The following is a 22,179-nucleotide window of genomic DNA, read 5'->3' on the forward strand; positions in this document are numbered from 1 at the left end:
CACTCTATAGCAATTCCATTTATCTCAGGGGCTCTTCCTCGAACTGTCAAGAGGTCCTAAGCACACCTTGGCACCACTGTCCTTCTAGAATGTAGACTGCTAAACTAAAGCAGCTTTTGTCCCTCTTGCTTCTTATCTCACATACTATGAACACCCTATGTCCCTCCCCTCCCCCTCCAAAAGGGTCCCCAGGATAGTTTAGGTACAACTGCTGGTAAAATTGTACTTAAACAAAATAACCGTGGAGACTGGAGGTTAGCTTTGATACGTGCCACAGATATTCACCAATAGAGAACCAGATGCCCCATTCACCAGAGGCAAGGGGAGATAAGGGAAGCGGCTCTCTCTGGCAGACAGAAACCCACTTCACAGGCTTCTGAGGATTGCTGCATGTAAGCCTGCCCAGGCTGAGCTGAGCCCAGATTGTCCTTCCGGGACATCATTGCTTTTTTGGGAGAGTGGGGGTTCTCTTTCGACCTAATACCATTCTCCAGCAATACCACACAGTGAGACTTAACACCCAAGTATCCTGTTTTCCACCATTGGTTTAAATAAGCAAAGAGTGAGTGCTGACTGTGTATGTGCCTCTCTCAAAAGTCACATGTGCATATCAATACGTATTTTGGGATACAGAGAATTACCTGGAGAGTGACTGATAGCTTAATGGACCATAAGGCAGTAGACATCATTCATTACAAAATGGGTGGTCTAAAGAGAAAGGGAGAGAAGGGGATGTTTAAGGTGACAAATGATGGCACGTTTTTAAAATGTGTGCACTGATTTATAGCATCAGGCCTTCCATCAGTTGGCTGTCTCTGTTAATTGATGCTTGGTGTTCTGCCAGTAGAGTTAATTATATTAAAAGCATTAATACCCTAAGAACTTACATTTTCTCATCCAAAGCTAAGATATGCCTAAGGAAAAGTGTAACACTGTTTTGTGACACTTACTCAAAATAGTGTAAATCCTTAGGCACATGGAAGTAGCCTATTAATCAGATTTTTGGGTTGACAACAACAACCTGTCACCAGCCACCTTGCTTACCTTCCGCACCCTGTTGGAATAATCAGCCATTGAGAAAAGAGGTCCAAATCCAGGGTAAGCCATCAGCCCATCTTGCAAAAGGGACAGTGCTCTTTGGGTAAAGAGCTGCTGGGAAAACATGATAGGACTTTCGGATCTTACTCAGTGGGTCATTAGAATCACTTGGAGGGTGTTAGAACCCAAACCCTACCACTGCCACCGGTGTTTCTAACTCAGTAGACTTGAGTAGGACCTGAGGACCTGCATCTCTGATGTCTTTCCAGGGGATACAGCTGCTGCAGGACCCCACCATGAGAACTATTATCTAGAAGCTACATGACTTTTCCCTACACTCTCATGTCTGCTGCTAACAGGGCTTGTTTGAGGCTGACTTCAGGTAGCTAACTCATGAGAGTTCACTCTGTGAGTTTATCGTGTGGCATTTGGAGCCCAAATCACCATCTGAATCATAAATGTTGGATTCATTCAAGGACCAATTATTGCACATATAAATAACTTCTAAAGGTCATTATCATGACTGCAATGCACCAACCTCAGCAACTTCTTGTTCTTAGATGGGAGGAAGAAATGTCTATGATGGTAATTACCTGTGTAACTTTTAAACACACACACACCTGAGCTTTCTCATTTATAATCGTAACAGCACATAAGATTGTCAACTGCCTCTGTGGTGGTACTCTGGCCGAGGAGCTTCTGGTGAAAATTTTGGCTTCTCAGCACTTAAATACTTACTCTGAAGGTGTATGTCTAAAATCACCTTGCTTTTGAGGACCTCTCAGGAGTCATGGATTGTAATCCATGTTTCCTGCTGCAAAGTACAAGATAGATGCATCCTTTTCAACAGCCAGCCTTGCCAATAGATCTTAGGTGACAGAACAGTAGTTAATCCGTTTCCAGTTGACTTTTCTATGGAGATTCAAGAGATTGTATTGGTTACTTTTTGTGACCAAAAGCATCATATAGGTTAAGAGTTTACTTGAACTTACAGCAGCAGAGGGCTACAGTTCATAATGGCAAGGGCATGGTATGCTAGCAGAAGCAGGAAGCTGCTCATCAAATTTTATTTGCATATATGAGGAAGAGAGAGCAAGTAGGAAGTGGAATGAGGCTACCTCAAATCCTGCCCCCGGTGCGTATTTCCTCCAGCAAGGTTCTACCTCCTAAAGGCTCCAAAAAACTCCCAAAACAGCACCACCAATGAGGGACCAGGTGTTCCCATGAATAAGCCTACAGGGGATATTTGTTGGTGAAACCATCACAGATACCAATTTAGTTTCATTCTCTCTATGCGGAAGACCAGTTTTCCCAGAACCAATTGTTAAAGAGGCTGCCTTTTCTCCAGTGTGTGTTTTTCACAGCTTTGTAAAAGAAAATGTAGGTCGATGTAACTACGTGAGATTATTCATGATCCTCTATCCTATCCCTACCTGTCTGTGCTCTGTCAGTTACCTCGAGACACATGGGATCTTCCACCTATCTTGCAGGGAAAGGTGTTCCTTAACTTAAAGGGAACAGTACAGAAAATCTTTCCTCTCTTTCTACTTTTTTTAAAAAAAAAATCTTCTAATCTTCTTGCTATAATACTGAATTCTAGTTTCATTTTATCCTGGTTGTCCCTATCTAGTGAATTGACCTCAGTCATGCAAAATGAAGAAAAGAGGGCTGGCTCACTAGTCTCTGTAAATATGCTTTCTTAAAAACAAAGTGAGTGACTGATGGGAAGTCAATTAAGTCACCTAAGACTATTGATCATTTCGGTTGTAAAGGCAGAAGATTAATCCATGAGCAGTTTTTTCCCTCCTCAGTGTATTTTCAACTAGATGCTATATGTTAGAGCTTCTCGTCCAGCTGCAGGAGCATTTGGTGGAATGTTTTTCTTTCCCTTTTATGGATGATTTGGGCGACTGAACTATAATTTGGCACCTGAACATTGAGTTATTTCACTCCTGACACTATTTTTTTTTTTTTAATCACACACTGAGGTCCCAGTAGTCAGGACAAGAGGGAATAGCAAGAATGTTTGTTACAAAGCAGTCTTATGTGTTATCTGTTCCTCTGCAGTGTCTCCATTGTGCTGTTTTAACTATGTTCTTAACTTCAGTGTGACATTGAGGAAACTATAGTTTTTACACACACAACTGGAGTCATGAGGCTGCTCTTACCCAAACTCATTTCTTTAAGATGGAAATTTATATCTAGAGACCAAAAGAATGGTATGCTCCGTCACTGTGCCTTTGAATCACTGTGCCTTTCCTCTTCCTGTACTCTCTCTCCTGTACTCTCTCGGTCAGTTCTGGGCATGCCCGACAAGGTGGAAGACATGTGTCCCGACATCCCCCAGCTGGAAGGCCTGATGAAGGAAATAAATGGCTTGGCAGAGTCGGGTGCCCGCTATACTGAGATGCCCCATGTCATTGAAGTGGCCTTGCCCATGCTCTGCAACTACCTGTCGTACTGGTGGGAGCGGGGACCTGAGAGCCTGCCCCCCAGCACAGGCCCCTGCTGCACCAAGGTCACCTCCGAACACCTCAGCCTTATCCTAGGCAACATCCTGAAAATCATCAACAACAACCTGGGCATCGATGAGGCCTCCTGGATGAAGCGCATTGCAGGTACCAACGCCCTTTCTCTCCGAGGCTTCAGCCCTACAATTAAGGCAGCCAGAGTCTCTGATTAACTCTTTTGTTAGTTCGGTGATGATTCTGTGCAAGTTCTGTCCTGTTTTTTTTACTGGGTCCTGAGACATAGCCCAATTTGTAGAATACTTGCCTAGCATGTACGAAGCCCTGGGTTCAATCCCCAGCACTGTGTAAGCCAGGTGTGTTGGCACACACCCCTGTGACGTGAGCCCTTGGGAGGTGGAGGTAAGACCGTCCTTGGCATAGGAATTCAAGGCCAGTCTGTGAGGCCCTGTCTCAAACAAAAACAACACAGAAGTAAACTGAATGGGCATGCTTTCCTCAAACCCTCACTCCTACCCTACTCCCCTGCTAATCCAGGCCCCTCAATCCTCCAAGAAGCCCTGTAGATCAGCTGTGCTCCTCTGTGATCATCATTGACTTATTTCTTTGGGGTGCTTAAGAAACCTTATTGGCTCTCTGTTACTAAGTATCTATGATTTATTGGTAAGTAAACCTTTGCCTTTGGCACTTACGTGAAACTCACTCTCTTTCAGGCTGTATTAAGTTCCTCAGTGTCATTTGCATTTCACTTTTGCTTTCTAAGACTGGCTTGAATGTAGCTAACAATAGCCGCACTTTGGTTTGTTGGTTTTTTTTTTTTCTATCTTTTTTTGTATTCCTCTTTAACTCCTGGCACGCAGTAGGCTCTTAATGAATGCTATTAGCCAATTTTCTGTTCTTGAAGCAATGAAAAGAGGAAAAGTTTTTGAAAAATGGATGAACTTCCAGCAGTCAAGAAACCATGAATATTTAGCATCCTGGGCATCAAGCTAGAGTCTGGGGAGAAGATTAACGCTGTGGAAAATCATTGTTTTTGATAGAACTTCAGTTTAGATCACGGAGATTACTTGTCACAGCTTCCTCTATCCAACCTCCTGGACCGCGAAACACCAAGCTGGCTACAGGGAGCACAACCTAGAATAGTGGCCCTTTCGGGTAAATGAGTAGACACATTTTTAGAAGAACAAGAAGTGGGAAATAGTCCTACCTCCTTTCTATTTCAGAAATGAACCAAGATTAAAATCGTAACCATTTTGACCGCTGGATAATGCAGACCCTATGGACATATAATAAACATGGTAGACAATCTCTTACAAGCAGTTGCCCTAAACGGGTTGTTGATCATAAGGCAATCTGATGGGTTCTTATCTGTAAGTCTGGCTGAGGATCCAAGAATCTGCTCCCTTCCTTTCAGCGTGTGAATGTTGCTCTGAGGAACTCTGATGGAAATGGAACTTTAGCTGTCCTTCAGATGGCAAATTCAGATCTCATTCAGTGAGGCCACTTAACTGCTGGTGACTCATCCAAGTAGTAGTTAAGTACCTAATTTAAGCTCAGTTGGGTACAGCAGTGTGCCGTCAAAGAGCTACCTTCGCCTTCTCTGGTTGAAGCTATCTCTTTTTCTCTCTCTTTCATTAGGAAAGCAAAATGTAAGGGGAAAACGAGATGAAAAAGAAAAGCTCCTGGAATGTAGTTGTCCTTAATTGAATTTCCCTAAGTTAAAGAAATGTCAAAATGGACATTCGAGTGTCCATTGTCATTGGTTCAGGATGCGTTCATTTCATTTCACTTTTGCTTGCAATTATTCTGATTCTTATACTCAGACTATTCAGCCCAACTGACCTAATTCATAATAGTATAATCAGTATCTAATCAATGGGATATAAGAAATAGGATAGGACATGTGGATTTCCATCATTCTTTTTGCAAAAAGCCAACATGGCAGCCCCACTAATTTCTTGTTCAGCTTCTCTACTTCTAGTAATGTTCCCAGTCTTTCCTAACCCATCCTTAGCTCCTTCCCTCAAAGCCCAAAAAGATGCCAGTGCCAAGGGCTTCGAACTTGACTGGGCTATTATTCTCCTGGCAGATTTTTTAATAAAATAATTGGAAAGCATGTGTACACATACACACACAAGCATACATAGATACTTTATTTTTAACACATAGTAATTGTATGCATTTGTGCAGTACCGTGTGACTTTCCGTGCACATATTCTATGTGTGCTGACAGATCAGGATAACTGACATATCTGTCATCTCAGTAGAAAGCACATACCCAGTGCATGCTCCCAGGTCAGCATAAACCTAATTTCTATGAACAAAAGGCTTCCTTCAGGGCCAAGACCATCATGGACAGACTGTCAGAGGATGCAAGACAGCCTGTTAAAAGAGAGGAGGGGTATGGCATATGCCATGCATATATGAGGAATTCATGTGCGGTGGGGCTCCTGCAGACTGGAGGAGCTGAGTGGAGTTGGGACCTTCTCATGCAGTTATCCTAGATCCCCAGCCTTTACTGAGGACTTGTGAGAGGAAAGTACAAAGGAAGGGTTGAAGAAGGGAGCTAGATACAGGTGTCACCCTGTGTTGATGATTTCCTCAGTCTCCCCTTTCATTGTCATTAATGGTCACAACACATGAAATGAGAGTAAGGCCCTCTGTTTGCAAATGCAGTGTATGCCCAGCCAATCATCAGCAAAGCCAGGCCTGACCTGCTTCGAAGCCACTTCATCCCCACCTTGGAGAAGCTAAAGAAGAAGGCAGTGAAGACTGTACAGGAAGAGGAGCAGCTGAAGACTGATGGCAAGGGGGACACCCAGGAGGCTGAGCTTCTCATCCTAGACGAGTTTGCTGTCCTCTGCAGGGACCTCTATGCCTTCTACCCCATGCTGATCCGCTATGTGGACAACAACAGGTATGAAGGAGATCTCTAGAAACTGCCTGCTGCTCTCTGAGACTGGTTTGGGCAGTCAAATAGCATGGAAAGGTGCTACTGCTTTATGTTGTTAGGGAGATGAAGGAAACAACAGCTACCACTACCAGTCTCTCCACTAGTGATTTTTTTTTTTTAATGGATTGAGGCATGCATCCTCATGGGCTACTGCAAGGCGGGGGAGCTGGTTGAATAAGGTTTGCGTTGACTCATTTCCGTCCTTCTGCTGTTCGCTCATATACTCATTAATGGATGTCCTTGACTGTGCCATGTATTGTTCAAGGCCTTGGTGGAGGGAAGATAAATACTCTTTAGCATAGGAGCATTTATTCTGGGAGTAGAGAAGCATACACGATTTAAAAAAAAATAGTAAAACCATGTTGAGAGAAGTAAACAGAATTAGGAAAGACAGGTAGAATGCAATTCCTTAACTGTGGTGTTAATGGGAAAGCAGCATAAGAGGCTAGGAGCCATAAAGGTCTAGAATAAGAGCATTTTGGAAAGAGGAACTATGGGTAGAAGTACTTAGGAAGCAGTGTGTTCAGGATATTTAATAGTTGACATGCACAAATGTCATAATTAAGCAAATTAATTCTGATAATAACAGAAATATTCTGTAGGAGCCATCCTTTATCCAAACCCCATATGTTCATTTTGGCATATAGAATTTAATTATGATATAATGAATAGTTAAACAGTACATTGAGATAAATGAGGGCTTGTAGGTATATATGTCTATACAGAATACAGGGTATTTGTAGGATAAGCATAGATATTTTCAGTGAACTTTAGAATGTGGTACTGAAGACCTCATTATATTAGTTACCTTCCTCCAGGCTGTGACCAGACAGCTGATAAGAAACAACTGAAGGAAGGATTTATTTTGGCTCATGGTCTGAGGAGACACAGTCTGTCGTGGAGGGGAAGGGGAAGGCAGTAGGAGCATACTTACATCTGAGTAGGTAAAGAAGCTGAGAAAAAGAATACCATTGTTCCCTTGGCTTTCCCTGTTTTTTGTTGTTGTCTTTGTTTTTTGATTTTTGTTGTTGTTGTTTGTTTGTTTGTCTTCCTTATTTATTCATTCTGGAACCCTAGTCCAAGAAATCATGCCATCTGTCTTCAGGTTGGGTCTTCTCCTTTCATATACTCCTTTCTAGAAATACCCAAATTTGGGACCCACTCCTGCCCGAGGCATTTTATTTTTAAATGTTTTTTAACCTTCATTTTTATTTAATGTGAATAGGTGTTCTGTCTACACGTGTGTTTGTACATCACGTATGTATTTTATCCCCACGGACAGAAGTTACTAACAGTTATGAGCTGCCATGTGGGTGCTGGAAATTGAACTCAAGTCCTCTGGAAGAACGGCCAGTGCTCTTAACCCCTGAGCCATCTCCTCAAATGCCTCCCTAGATATTTCTTAATTCAACCAAGTTAATAATCAAAATTAGCTCTCACAAATCCACCCCTTGACAATGTAACACACAAGTGTGTCACTTTAGACTATAATATCTGAACTTTGCTTTGCCATCCCTACAGTCAAAGGTAAATAGTTTTCCCCATTCTGGCTCTCTAGTTCAATATCAACAGGATACCCAACAATGTAGACTAATTCTGAACTGCCCAGAATTAGCGTAGACCTGCATGTTACACTGCCCCAACTTCAAACACCAACCCTATAGGGGGTGCCATTGGGTTGGTGATATAGTTCAGGAGTAGTGTTTTTGTCGCATTTTGAAAAAGAAATAACTAACAAATATTGCAGTCGTTAACTCCCAACTGAGGTTACATGCACCAGTCCCACACAAGATTGTCCATTTTAACATTCTGCCAAAAAACAGACGCTATTAGGAATCCACTTTACCTCTGGAATAATCAGAGATGGATAAATTCTTGGAAAGGAGGATCACTGGCTTTAGTTGTGTGTCCCCTGCTGAATCCATCCAGATCCACAGGATACCTCTAAGCTCATAGAGGATAGCTCTAAGCTCATGGCCATACGATGGCCTGTTTATGCTCAATAGGTCACAAAACAAATAAACAATAACATAAAAGAGAGGTAAATGGGGAAGAAAGAAAGTGGCAAGGTGGTAAGAAGGTTGGGGACAAAAATGGATAGTATGCATTGTATACATATGGGAAATTGTCCAATAACAAATTTAATAAAAATGATGTTAAATGGAGGTGACCAGGATAGCCACAGTTTTTTCTGTGCAGAATATAAACTTGGATTTCTATGACCCCTGCTCAGAATGATTCACAATGAATAAGGCCTGGGTCAGAACACTCACCGTAATAAGAGAAAATGGCATAATACATGTTAAAATGGGGAAATGAGTTTATTGCAGTTTAAACTGAAACTGAGAAAAAAGAAACTCTCAATCTGTCTCTGGGGCCTGTTATAGTGCTCTAGTTTACAGGGAAAAAGAAAGAAAGGAAGAAAGAAAGAAAGAAAGAAAGAAAGAAAGAAAGAAAGAAAGAAAGAAGGAAGGAAGGAAAAAAAGGAAGGAAGGAAGGAAGAAAAAAGGAAGGAAGGAAGGAAGGAAGGAAGGAAGGAAGGAAGGAAGGAAGGGTTTGGGGATACACAGAGACACAGAGTCCCCACAAGCTCCCCAGGTGTAGCTTCCTCCCCACACATCAATGTGGTCACCAGTCTAGAAGACTCTTAGTCTTGAGGTTCAGGAGTTTCTGTTGGTAGTGGAATTATGTTCTGTTTTCATTTGCTTTGCTTTGTTGTACTGGGCATTGAGCCTAGGAGAGTTTGCCAGGCAAGTGTTCTACCACTGATCAGCAGCCTTGGCCTTTAACAGTTTTATTAGGTGGGCTTCACTGATTGTATCAATAGCCATTGGTGTTTGAGTTTGAACTGAATCCTCTCTTTTTCCAAGAGGTTAGGAATAAGACTGAAAGTTCTGACCCTCTAATCTGATTCCAACCAGTACTAGAGAGTTCTAGTCTGTCTGGGGCTCAGGTGCTATCCTTCAGTTATCTAGCCTGTCAGCAAGGTATGTCATTCATAACTGCCCCCATGGCCAAAGGAGCTTGTTACGAAAGCAAAAATGACTCCTACTGCTCAGGAGCCCCCTTGCCAGGAATAGAAGCAATGACTAAGTAGGTATTTCACTATACTATACTCTCTTAGAGTTGAAAGTCCTACAATCTGGGAGTTCTAGAAGGGATGCAAATATAGCTGAGAGAACGTAACTGACTTTTAGAGTTGTTTCCCATTCTGTGATAGCAGGAAATGTATATTCACTTTAGCATTCATCTTTAAAATATAAGCCACACTCAAAGTAATTTGTATGAAGTTACTTATATTTAAGGATTTGAAAGAAAACATCTTCTGCATACATATTGTCTACACACAGAGAAAGACTCATAAACACACGTGCATAAATATACACATTAAGACTAGAATAAAATATTTCCTTTTCTAGCTACAGGAAATTATATTCATTTTGACAAAGGAACTGTGCTCTTAAGAGTATCAACTTTAGTCATTTCCGTTAACGTAATTATGTTAGCAATTTAAAGAAGAAATTTGTCAGGGTTTGAGGTGAAAATAAAAATAAAAGTGGAGCAAGATTGCTCCTGGAATAGCTTTTGAATTGCGTCTGTTACCAGGGATGATCAAGACTCAAGACAGAGCGTGCCCTGTTTACAGGGTGCTTGACAGTTGCTAAAAATGGCAATGTCAGAGAGTCTTTGAGATCATCATTAATTCATTCATCTCCGCTTTCCAACCTGTTCCTCTCTGAGCGTCACAGCCATGTGAGCTGCTTAGAAATACATCCTTCCAACATGAGTGCCCGACTCCTCAAAGACCTTTAATAGCAGTGAAAGAAGAAGGCTTTTATACCATACTAAGAGGGTACTGTAGAAAAACTGTCCAGGGTGCTGGCCATAAGGGCTCAATGCCTGTAATTGCAGCACTTAGGAGGCTGAGGAAAGGATGTGCTAAAACTTCAGCCTAGACTGAAGAGTGAGATCCTCAAGAAAAAAAAAAAAAAATCCAGAATCACATGCTTTCTAACTTGATTTTTTCAGGATATCGCTATGCATTATGATAAAAATAATTCTTACATTAGAAGAGACTGAGACCTTTGCTGTTAATAACATACCTTAAGGTCACGTAAGACTTAAGACTGCTTTCCTACTGTGTACTCAGCCTGTTTGTTTAACCTGCCTTTCAGTGAATGATGTAACAGCCAACCTTGCTTGCCTGGGATTTCCCATGTAATCACCTTTTGCAGGCCAAACTGATACATAGCTCTAACCTTAAGTTTTCTTCCATGCCTCGGATCCAAGAGTAACATGTGTGTGTTTGAATATGTGTTATGATGATCATTTGCTGAAAAAAGCAAATACGAGCTGAAAACAGTCTTATAAAATGGATAGCCACCACAAATATTGAACAAAGCAGTTCAGATAGTGATTGATCGTGTTATTTGGGTCAGTTAGAGTCAGGACTTAATCCCTTGTAAAACCATCAAGGATTGCTGTGAAGTGTCCTTCATTTCCTCCCCACGTGACACTTTCTGTGCTGCTCAATAAAAGAGAGAGCAATGCTCTTTGTTTGGAACAGACACATAGGGACAAACAGACACAGGGACAGGTTCGAAAGACAACTTCAGACAGGCATAGATTCAGACTCATAACTCAGGAAGACAGGAGATACAGGGAGACTGAGTTAGAGAATTCAAATCAGGCTTGCTTTTCTTAGTCAGGTGACACCAAGAGGAAGCGCTCTGATTTCCGCCCTTAATTCAACACTGTCGCACATTGTTGGTGACTCTGAGTTTATTATTAATGCATCCGAACAAAAGCAGGAGGAGAGCTGGAACTGTGAGGTCATAAAGTAAGGTTTATTTTTGCCTCCCCTTCTAATCTTTCCTTGAACCTTTTGTTACCTTTGTCTCCTCCCACAGTCTTCTCCCTAATCAAAGGATGTTCCTCTCTTTGCTTATGTCTGTGGGAAGCAGTTTATCTGAGAACAAGAGGTGTTGGGCAGATCCAGAAAGTGGGATTGGAAGACTTTCAAAAAGGGACATGAAAAGACTTGCCCCATCCTGGGATTTTCTGCCCATTTCTTAATGTGGGTAGAGATTTGTGACAGGAAAGCCTTCTTTTTCCTCAGGGTCAGCCTTGAATAAAACCCTTTCCACCAAAATCTGTCCCTGAGGTTTTTAGTGGAGAGCAGCACGCAGTGCAGACTTTAGTTTCAGTAATACCCTCTCCATCCAAAAGAACCAACTGATTTGGAATGATGGTGCGGATGAGCTGACAGAGACACTGTAGTCACCTCAAGTTTCCTCCCCTCGGATGGATAAGTATCTCTTCCCTTCTCCTGCAGAAGATTTCCTATCTTGTTTGCTTACCCCACTGATGGGAAGAAATGGAAGGACAGAAGCAGCCTTGTTTTGCGTGCAGTCCATCCCGGTTTCCAGCTATCGTGAGCTCAACTATAGTTTTTACCTGTAGGCTCTAACTTTGTTCTCTAAAACCAGAGAAAACTCGGCTTCCATGTGGCAACACTTGTAAACACTGGAGAAACTCCATGCCCTTTCTTCTTCTCTGTCTGTCTCCATTGTTTTAAGCCTTTGTACTTCCTTCTTCCCTATGGGAAGGTGTTTGAATCTCCTTTTAAAAATAAGTTTTCATTTGTCAGTGTTGAGCCTGGAGCTGGCAGGATACGCAAAGAACTCCAGGTGTACTTTGAGCAGATCAAAGTACAGCAGCTGCCCACTATCTCTTCCCTAGAGACAGCAGTCAGGACAGGGTCAACAAGTCTCTAAAAGGGAAGTTGTCTGTTTGCCTTTTTGAGAATCAGAAATATGTAGGACACAAATATTTCTCTGGTCTATAATTTTTAGTAAAAAAAAAAAATCTCTGGGCTGGAGAGATGGCTTAGAGGTTAAGAGCACCGGCTGCTCTTCCAGAGGTCCTCAGTTCAATTCCCAGCACCCACATGGTGGCTCACAACCATCTATAATGAAATTTGGTGTGCCCTCCTCTGGCCTGCAGGTGTACATGCAGACAGAATACTGTATAAATAATAAATAAATCTTTTTTTTTTTAATCTCTGAAACTATCAAAGAGAATCAGAGTAAACCCTTGCACAGTGGCCATCTTAAGCTGAGGCCTGTGTGGAGTGAAGTCTTACAGTAACATTGAGAGAAGGCTTCACCTCAGATAACCTGACCCTGAACCCAACAGCACAGCTTCAGTATCTTTCAAAACGTGGGAGCTCTTCATTTTGAAAATGTTAAGTTTGAGTCTCCTTACTCTTGCCATTGCCCAAGATTCTATTTTGTCCTGTTGAGGGCATGTAACATTTGAGACAAAGTCTTGTTTATGTAGCCCAGGCTAGCCTCAAACTCACAAGGATCCTCCTGGCTCAGCCTTCTCAGTGCTGGGATTACAAATGCACAGCTGCTGGGAACAGAGGGCCATAAGGAGCAATTTATGTTTAGACAGCATGGGCCAAGATGGCTGATCCTGGACATCTGTGGAGCTATGAGTCAACACAAAATGGTGGACACCAGATGTCCAGAGGACATGAAAGTGTGTGGTGATGTAGTATGTCATGTAACTATTTCTGGCAAAATGCTACTTTTGTGTGGATTCTTTTTAAGTATTTCCAAACCAGAGACTTTACCTTCCCTAGCCTGCCTGTGTGTACCTACTTATGTGTGACCTGTATAACAGTCTGTGCGTGTGTGTGTGTGAACCAGTGGGTGCCTGGGTGTCTGCCAGCGTCTGACTGCCTAGCAGTCTGTAGAGCAGCCTTTACCCAGAGTGAATAAAGTGGGTTTTTTCTGCTAGTGACTCCTTACATGAGCCTCCCCCTTTCCTGGCATCACACTGGGCCATCATATTCAGCTCATTAAGATTCTATCCCCGGGGGATTCTTGTGTTCCGTTAACAACTCAGTTATTTCACCTGCTTGGGTTGCCTTCTCCGCCCTTACAGGGAAGAGTCCCAACTCATGACCTCTAACCTGAATCTCTTCCATCAGAACCCTTGCATTTCATGGCTGCTTCTTGGCAGCAAGCAGTGCAGATGATAAAAGACCCACAGGTTAGGTAATGATCTCGGCAGAGATCAAGTGGCTAAGTATTGACTTAGATGCTGAATCCTCTGAAAATATCTCTCTGAGCAGAGTTAGTGAGCAATTGAAATGAAGGCAAAATATTTTCTCCTGCAAGTGTCATTTTTGGTCTGTCTTGAAGGGGAGGAGCAGAGAGCTTGTGTACCTGGGAGAAAACATTTAATAGGCTGCTCTTCATACTCACCAATCTGTCTCGAGGAAAGAACTTTACTAGAGATGGTCAATAAAGATTTGCTTTTCAGAAGAGGAGTGAGCAAAGCTTAATTTCCCCACCTCAAGCTGCATCACAGCATGAAGGCAAAGAGAACAGAATATTCTTCCATGAGAAAATGGTACCTAAGGTCTTGTTCTTGCTAGTCTTCCTAACTGACCATCCCCATGGCTTACCTTTCCTTGGCAGATTAGGATACGACCCTGCCTCTTCCCACTTAGGCCACAGTACAAACACACAAAGCTTGTTTAAACCGAAACACCAAGGAATGAACAGCTGGCAGTTCTGATAAAGTGAGAAATGTAACCCTGAAAAAGTATTCTGAAAAAAATCAATGTGAAGGAAAATCAAAGAGCTTATCAGTCTCAGACCTCAAGCTTGAATTGCATTTGGGCTGCAGGTAATGGAGAAGTGACTATACTGCTTAAAGAGATGAGGAGTCTATTATACATAAAAGAAATCCAAAGATAAGGCAGTGTATGACCAGCATGATTATTCATTGTGGATACTTGCAAAACCTTTGTCTTCATATCTTTCCCATTGCCTTCCATCTCCAAAGTTATTTTATGTTTTAATAACTCAATTGAGTTCCAGACTTTGCGTTTCCATTTTAATCAAAACGCTTAAAGCAGATTTCACAGGCAAAGGCAAAAAGGCTCTTTTCACTATGCAATCTCTTTTTAAAGAACTTTTCTAGGAAGTTCATTCTTCAGCTTCCTGTTTGATCTCATTGATCAGTTTCCTGTTATAGGTTAAGCAAGTGGAGTACCATGATATTTAGCAGGACAGGATGTCACTCTGAACAACAACAACAACAATCTGCTGCTATAGAAGAAAAGGAGGATGAGTACTGAGGGCATAACTATGCTTTATAAAGATGTCAATTGAATTTGAAAACAAGAGTGGTTCAATAAAACACATCTTGAAGCTAGAGCCCAGGGCAGGGAGGCATGTGGGAGATAAGAAAGAGAAAAAAATCTAAAAGTGAACTGATCTTTCTTGCCTACCGTGGAGCATTCTGTGAGTGGATAGGACTGTCAGGATGCCCAGGAATACCAGACGTATTTCCCAAAGTGTCTTAGTGTGAGTGTGTGTGGCAGAGTTGGCAGGGGGCAATCACGAGGTGTTAATTCAGGTTCAGAGTGGGGCAAGGAATGGCTTTTCCGGAAGATAAAGCCATCAGCCTCTGAATGGACAAAATTCCAACCTCTCCACAGTCCTGAAATTTCATTTAGTCCATCAGTCTCTGAAGACACAGAAAATCCTTCTAGGAGTTTTTGTTCACAGCCAGACAACAGCTTCTCTTCAGGAATTTTCATTCACAATATCTTGCCCTATATATGTCTTTCATGTTCTTTGGTTGTATTTAAGATAAACTATTGATAACAAGTGACTTCCAAAGCCATGAGTTGTTCTTATTAATTATGAACGCAGGAAATTGTAAAAACCCCTGATTCACAGCCAGGTGGTCACATTCTGTGGCTCATGTGTGAAGTGGGGTGCAGTCTTGTGGGCTGAGCTTTTAGTATGTGGTGTACTTACTAACTCCGGATGGTGTCGTGATTAAATTGGTGGGTTGACATCTAGAAAATTGAGTAGACACTTAATGTGAAGTAAACTCCTCATGTTTGATATGAAAGTGCCTACTAGAAGTTTTTTTTTAAATCATTCTGTGCAGAAATTGGAAATAGCAATTCAACCTACCTTTTTGAAATACAACTAATCAAATGCACAAGATACACATGAGCAAGACAACTTATAGAAAATGACTAAGTTTGACTTAATTTAGCCTTTTTGTCAATTTTGTGTTATGTCTTAACCTGACCTAGTTTTAAAAAGGAAAAAAAAAAATGTGCCTATTTATAGAGAACTCCTAAACGGTTTAAGAGTTTATAAAAGACACTTGGTTCCTGGGACCAGAGAGAGCTTAGTCAGTAAAATTCCTGCCTATAAGCATGATCCCCAGAAACTACAGGATTTTTGGTTGTTTTGTTTTGTTTTGTTTTTTGTTTTGTTTTGTTTTGTTTTGTTGGCTTAAAGGCATGCAGCGATAGGCAGATCTTTGGAGCTGGCTGGCTAGCCAGGCAAGTCAACTTGGTGAGTTCCAGGTCAGTAAGAGACAACATCAGAGGACTGATACCTGAGTTTGTTCTCTGGCCCCTACACATGAACACATGTCCTCCCTGCCCCACACCACCACCACCACCACCACCACCACCACCACCACCCACCCACCCACCCAGCACCACAACTACAACCCCACAACCATCACCACTATAACCCCACCACCACACACCAAGAAAGAATGGCTTCTGCTCAGACAGTTGAAGTGATAGTCAATTTTTTTTTCTTTCATTTAGAAAGCTGGCTTTGAAGGACTGGAGAAATGGTTCCATGGTTAAGATCAAGTACTGCTCTTACAAGGACTGAGTTCAGTTCCCAGCACCCATCCTGTTCACAACCCCCTATAATTCTAGCTCCAGGGGATCTGATGCCTTCTTTTGATATCTGCTAGCATATGCATTCCACAGCACACACCTGCATGCCCAGCTCTCCACACATATATTAAGTTATTTTAAATCTTCCATTCAGAAAACTGGCTTTCAGTGTCAAAGGTGTAGGGTATGATGTGTTTACGAGGTCAGATTTCTAGAGGCTTGCCAATGTCAAATGCCAGGGCAGGACTAGATGCTGTAGCGGCTGGTGTTTTCATAGGTTGACTAGGCTTATTCATTAAATCTCTGCAGTGAGGCATCTGGGATGGCCTGTTTCCAAACTTATGCCCTAATCATCTATTTACAGAAGAAACAAAGCAAAGGTGACAAAGGTGACAGTTTTGAAATGTTAATGTCTGACAATTGTTTGGCCAAGACAATCATTGAAAACTTTGATCAAAGTATTAATGATGCATATCTGAATTCTGAACCTGTCCCTAAATGTATGAGGATTATTGTTTTTGTATGGTAATATAGTTTTACCTGGGTAAATATATACCGCTGTCATTCGTGGAGTGTGAGCCCTGTAATCACTGCTGAATTTCCCATACCTATTCCTTTGCTTCTTAATGCAGATCTAACTGGCTCAAAAGCCCGGATTCGGATTCTGACCAGCTCTTCCGCATGGTGGCTGAGGTCTTCATTCTGTGGTGTAAATCTCACGTAAGGACACACCTGGGCTCTGGATTTAGCTTGGTTTGACAGGTTTATAGCTAGAGAAGCTTTCTTTTTAATGCTTGCTATTTTTTTTCCTTAATTTTTCTCTACCCTGCCCTGCTTTAGAACTTCAAGAGGGAAGAGCAAAATTTTGTGATTCAAAATGAAATTAATAACTTGGCATTTTTAACTGGAGACAGCAAAAGCAAGATGTCAAAAGTAAGTCCTTAGAATTCCATCTCAAGGATGCTTCAACCTTGACCTCAGACATGTCTTATATCTAGGTCATACTCTTTGGGGCTTAAATAACACACCCAACTTAGGTCCCAGTACATAACCAGCAGCCTCTACTGCTGTTTCTTTAAGAATGTGACAGAAGAAGCTCCTGCTGAATAGCAAAATCATCGAGTTCTGTGAATAAATAGGTGCTTGTATATCAGAATGTTTAAGTCTCAAGACTTGCCCAAGGCATTTGAGAGGTCTCCAAACAGACATTGCTCTAAATGGTTTTTGAGTAATGGGTCCAGCACAGCTACAACGCAAAAGCACAGGTGCACAAAGCCACCTTCTCATGGGCTGGGAGGAATGACCTTGCCTTCACTTCACACCTCCTCAGCACACACCCTGGCTTCATGCTTGTTTTGTGGTCTCTCTCTCTCTCTCTCTCTCTCCTTTCTTTTTCTGTTTGAAATGCTGGTATATGTTTTACTCCAGATGTGCTGACTTCTTAATGCCTATGTTCATTTTACATGACATTTGCAAAAATGTCGTGGAAAAGCCAAAAATCTGTCCATCTCCCTGCAGAAAACATTTGAAAGAGGGCATGTGATTCTCCTGTCTGGGAGAAAAGCTAGACTATAGGAGGAACAAAGGAGGCAAAGTAGACTTGGGTCTCATCTTCAGTGAGCTGTATGCATTGAAGCTTCATTGTCTTGGCTGGAGAGAATTACCAGCCATACTTCTTCAGTTACACATATAAAAAGCCAACTCACCTTAAATGTGATGTCTTGTTAGTGGCATGTGGCTTATTCTTGGCCCTGTTTCCCTGAGAACTGTGCCTTGGGGAGGTTTGGCTTCTATGTCAAGTGTGAATAGCCTGTAATAGCGGAGAGACAGTCACCTTATTACTGGCACTGCTGGCACAGTGCTGCCTATGAGGAACATGAAGGGGGAGTATGCATGGGGACCTCTCAGAAGTGAAAGGTGGATCTGGCAAGATGGGAACCGCTGGTTTGTAATGAAGGCCCTGATCCCCTTTCTAGTAACCATTTGGGATAGACAACTGATGTTTCGACACTGCAGGAAAGAAACTATTGTCCTACCACAGTGAAAATCTGAGTGCCTAGGCCAGCTGGCTCTGAGCAGGTGCAACCTGCTTAGCATGGCCTTTTCTATCTTTCACCTGTTTTAATGCTAGCACCTCTTCCAGTATCCAAAATCTGACTGTAGAGTTTACAGCCTACTCTCCAGTATATACTAGAGTACACTTTTAACATATGCTGCCTAATAAAGTTGACAGTGAAAATTTCTCATATAGAAAGCTGAGAGATTATAGCCAAGGAGAGTCTTAGCTGCAAAGGAATCCTAATGGTATCTCGTTTGGTGCTTTAGATACACTTACCTGGTTTTCCACATTCTTTTTGCATTCAGCTATTGATAGATATAGCTGTTCACTTAAGGACCACAAGCCCAGGTTTCCCAGACTCTAGTTCCCTAACACTCCATCTTATCTTAGTTGCCTTGCGGGGACTTCATGTAGCCATCACAAGCTTCCTTTAACGCAGATTTTATACAGAAAAGTCGGTAAAACCTAGGTAGACACTATGCTATCTTTTACTTTGGGTAGATCCTTTGACTCAGGACTGACCCAGCTAGCATTTAAAACAATCAGATACAAGGATTTGCATCCCTTTTGAGCAGGAATTGCAGGAATTGGGGAAAGAGTCCTCTGGTGATGAATGGATCCTCAAGGTCCTTGAGTTTAGAAATGAATGAGGCAACAGAATACCATTCCACAACTCATCCTCTAACAAACTAACATAACATGCTTAGTTCATTCATGATGCTGAATGAGGGAAGGGGAGCATTCGCTTAGTTCATTCATGATGCTGAATAAGGAAAGCGGAGCATTTGCTTGTCTGGTCAGAGAATATTCATGTTTAAAACACAGGTATCTTCCCTCTTGGAAAGGTCCATCTTTAAGAGCAAACTGCTGCATTTCCACTGACATTCTACCCCAATTGTTTCTGAGCCTTATGCATTTATGCCTTCCCTATTGCCTCATTTAGGACAGAGAAAATAGCAGTACATAGACAGAAATGGAAAGGAAAAAGCCCTGTTCTTGGCTGTGGTCCCAACTAGAGTTTTGCTTTATTCACTTAATTTCTCAGACTCCAGCTTTCCAATCTGCATAATTTGGTTGAGCTTATTACCTGTTTTAGGTTCTATCAAAAGAGTCTGGTTAAAAGTCAGGGTTCCCTAGTATCTGTTATACAGATATACAAATATCATTTGATGAACACTTTAGGATAGATAAGATGCCAGCAAGTCGTTTCTGATATCTAAGAAGAGAGAACTATACAGGGGAAGCCAGGGAGGAGATTTTCTTCCACATCAGTGGATTCCCTCTTGTCCTTGCTTCCATCCAATGAAATGCTCTCTGCTACCTGATCTGAACTGGCACTTGTCACCATTGCTTGTGTTTGCCCCTGTTCTTAGTTGCATTCTAGTACTATGTAAAAATGAAATTGCTTTTGGTGCATATGGCAGTCTTGGTGGAGGCATCCATCTGTGAATGCTGCATGCCTCACTCTGCATAAGTCATGCCTGATGGCAAGGACACACAAAAAATATACAGTGGGCCACGCTGTTCCCACCCAGTTCATTTAAGATCCTCTCAAAGATAGAATATTTTGCTGGCAGCCAACACGGATTTCTTTTATCTTTTTGAGGGCTCATTGTATATTTTGTTTGTAAAGCACCAGTCTGTGAACATACGTGAAGCTAATGTGACTAGCTGAGCAAATATTTTGGTTTGGTTTAGTTTTTAAATGGACTTTGTTTTCTGGTGGTTTTGTCAGCAGCTTCCTCCGAGGGGAATGGTAAGTTAGAGTGCATTTAGCCAAAGACATGTTAAGCCGGTCTTTGACCAATACCGTAAACAAATAAGATAAACAATTGAAATACAAGAATTGGGGTGTGGTTCTAGTGGGTTGAAAAAGGGACAGGAATTGTCTGAGAAGATATATTTAAAACCTTTCAAGGACATGCAAAATCATGTGAGTTTTGTTCAACAGGCATGTGCGCACGCGCATTCATATAAACTGTTCTCTTTCGTTTCCTCGATCTGCATTCCTTCTCTTTTGTCTTCTTTGTTCTTACACTTTTGAAACATCTCACATTTATTCTGTGTGTGTGTGTGTGTGTCTCCCTCTCTTTCCTTTTTTAACCTCTGCCCCCTCACACATACACACCTACCATTTCTCCTATACTCTCTCAACCTTCCCTCCTGTCTCTCTCCTTTTCTCATAATCCTTCCTCCGCATGCTTGCCCTCTCCTCCCCACAACCTCATTTCTCAAACTGATTTCCAGAAATTCTTTCCTCTAACATCTCCTGTTGAGCTGACTTGCATTCACTCCACTTACCCTCTCTGCCATGCAAGGACTTCACAGTGCTCGTCTGCCTTTGATCAAAGCTTGATGTGAACCCCATGCACTGTATTGGCACAGACAGCACCAGGCAATGTACCTTGATCATTAAGTACTGCGGTAGTTCTTAACCTAAGAGTAGATAGGAGAAGTTTTTTTGAGGGCATATGAACCAGAATTAGGGAATTACCATGAGGCAATTAACCTTAGCCATAGGTGAAAAATAGGTATTAACCTTCAGGATGAAGGAAGCTTTGACTTAAAGCTTGTTTTAAAGCGGCCATGTAAAAAGAGAGAGGCTGCGTTGTTTACTTAGGCTGTGGAGTGATCCCAAGTCACTCTGGACAAGCCTACAAGACCCCACCCATCCTCATCTCTGTCTCCCTCTCCCTCCCTCTGTTTAGAGACAGAGTCTTACTATGTAGTCTGGGCTAACCTCAGATCCTACCATGAAGCCTAAGCTGTGCTTGAACTCTTCTTCTACCTGCCTTAGCCTCTGGCGCTGGCATTTAAGGGGTGTATCATCATGCCCAGGCCAGAAGTATAGTATGGTCTCTTTGTTGTCATTGTTGTTTGCTCTGTTTTTGTTCCTTTGATTCAGTACTGTAGATCAAAGTCAGGGCCTTGAGTGAGCTATGTACATGCTAGCCCTTTGAATAATTTTTAAGACATGTTTTTATCAGTTGCAAATAGCCAACACAAAAAAGGATTCCAGTTCTTGTTTTGTTGTTTTCTTTCTGTGTAAGCTTTTGAGAGGCTTGTTTTAGTTTTGGTTTCAGATTTTTCTTTTTAAGAGAGAAAGAGAAAGAACATAAAGTTGGGTGGTTAGGGAAGTGGGAAGGAATTGGGGGAGAGGAAAAAATATGATCAAAGTACAATGTACGAAAGATTTTTCATTATAAAAAATGGTGAAATAGCATTAGGCTGTCTTATACATCACATGTACCAAATGAACTTGAATAAAAATATTTTAAAGCATTCTGAAAAGATTCAAAGGCGTTGCCCTTAACTTTTTTATTATGCTGGAGCTGATAATGTGGTGGGAGGGAGGTCTTTGGGTACTTGCAAAATGTCTGCACCCCCCTGTTTGGTTTAAGGAAGAAGAGGAGACACTGTAGACTTAAAGAGTTGCCATAAGTAGCTACTGTGGGTGGGTTCTAAAGAGCATACCCTCTGGAAGGCTCATCGCGTGCTTGATGCAGACATATACAATTCTTTTCAGGCAAATTAACCTGCATCCTAACCTCTGCTCGGTCTTCATGCTATGCTCACGTGAACTGTTGAGTTTCTGGCATGCTGACTGAGCAACTGGGCCTAAGAAGCTATGAATAACATACTGCCTGATGCCCTGGATCCCTGCTTGTACTGACTGTCTCTTCTCCTTGTTTCTTTCCTTTTGTCTTCCCACACAGGCCATGCAAGTAAAGGTACAGGTCAAATGCATGATGTGTCTTTTCTGTCCTAGTATTAGAGGTGCCGGGCTCTGTCCCCCTTCACACCGTGATCACCACAGGGTGGTACAGAGGGATTTTCCAACCCATGGGTCCCCAGGGAAGACAACTACCTGCCAAAAGAGTGAATATAGATCTGTCCAGCCTTGGAATGGGGAAGCCAG

The 22,179-nt window shown here is 42.0% G+C and overlaps 1 protein-coding gene across 1 annotated transcript in view; it reads left to right on the forward strand.

Moving 5' to 3' along the window:
- The window catches only part of Ryr3 (ryanodine receptor 3), a 530,745-nt gene that overhangs the window by 456,340 nt on the left and 52,226 nt on the right, over nucleotides 1-22,179 (forward strand). The window contains exons 66-70 of the mRNA XM_055599056.1: nucleotides 3,336-3,656; nucleotides 6,183-6,423; nucleotides 16,834-16,921; nucleotides 17,042-17,134; nucleotides 21,977-21,991. Coding sequence (XP_055455031.1) covers nucleotides 3,336-3,656; nucleotides 6,183-6,423; nucleotides 16,834-16,921; nucleotides 17,042-17,134; nucleotides 21,977-21,991 — 758 coding nt within the window. The remainder of the gene's footprint in view (nucleotides 1-3,335; nucleotides 3,657-6,182; nucleotides 6,424-16,833; nucleotides 16,922-17,041; nucleotides 17,135-21,976; nucleotides 21,992-22,179) is intronic.

The sequence above is a fragment of the Psammomys obesus genome, unplaced genomic scaffold, assembly GCF_907164565.1.
Source record: "Psammomys obesus unplaced genomic scaffold, mPsaObe1.curated_primary_1811, whole genome shotgun sequence".
Classification (NCBI taxonomy): Eukaryota; Metazoa; Chordata; class Mammalia; order Rodentia; family Muridae; genus Psammomys; species Psammomys obesus.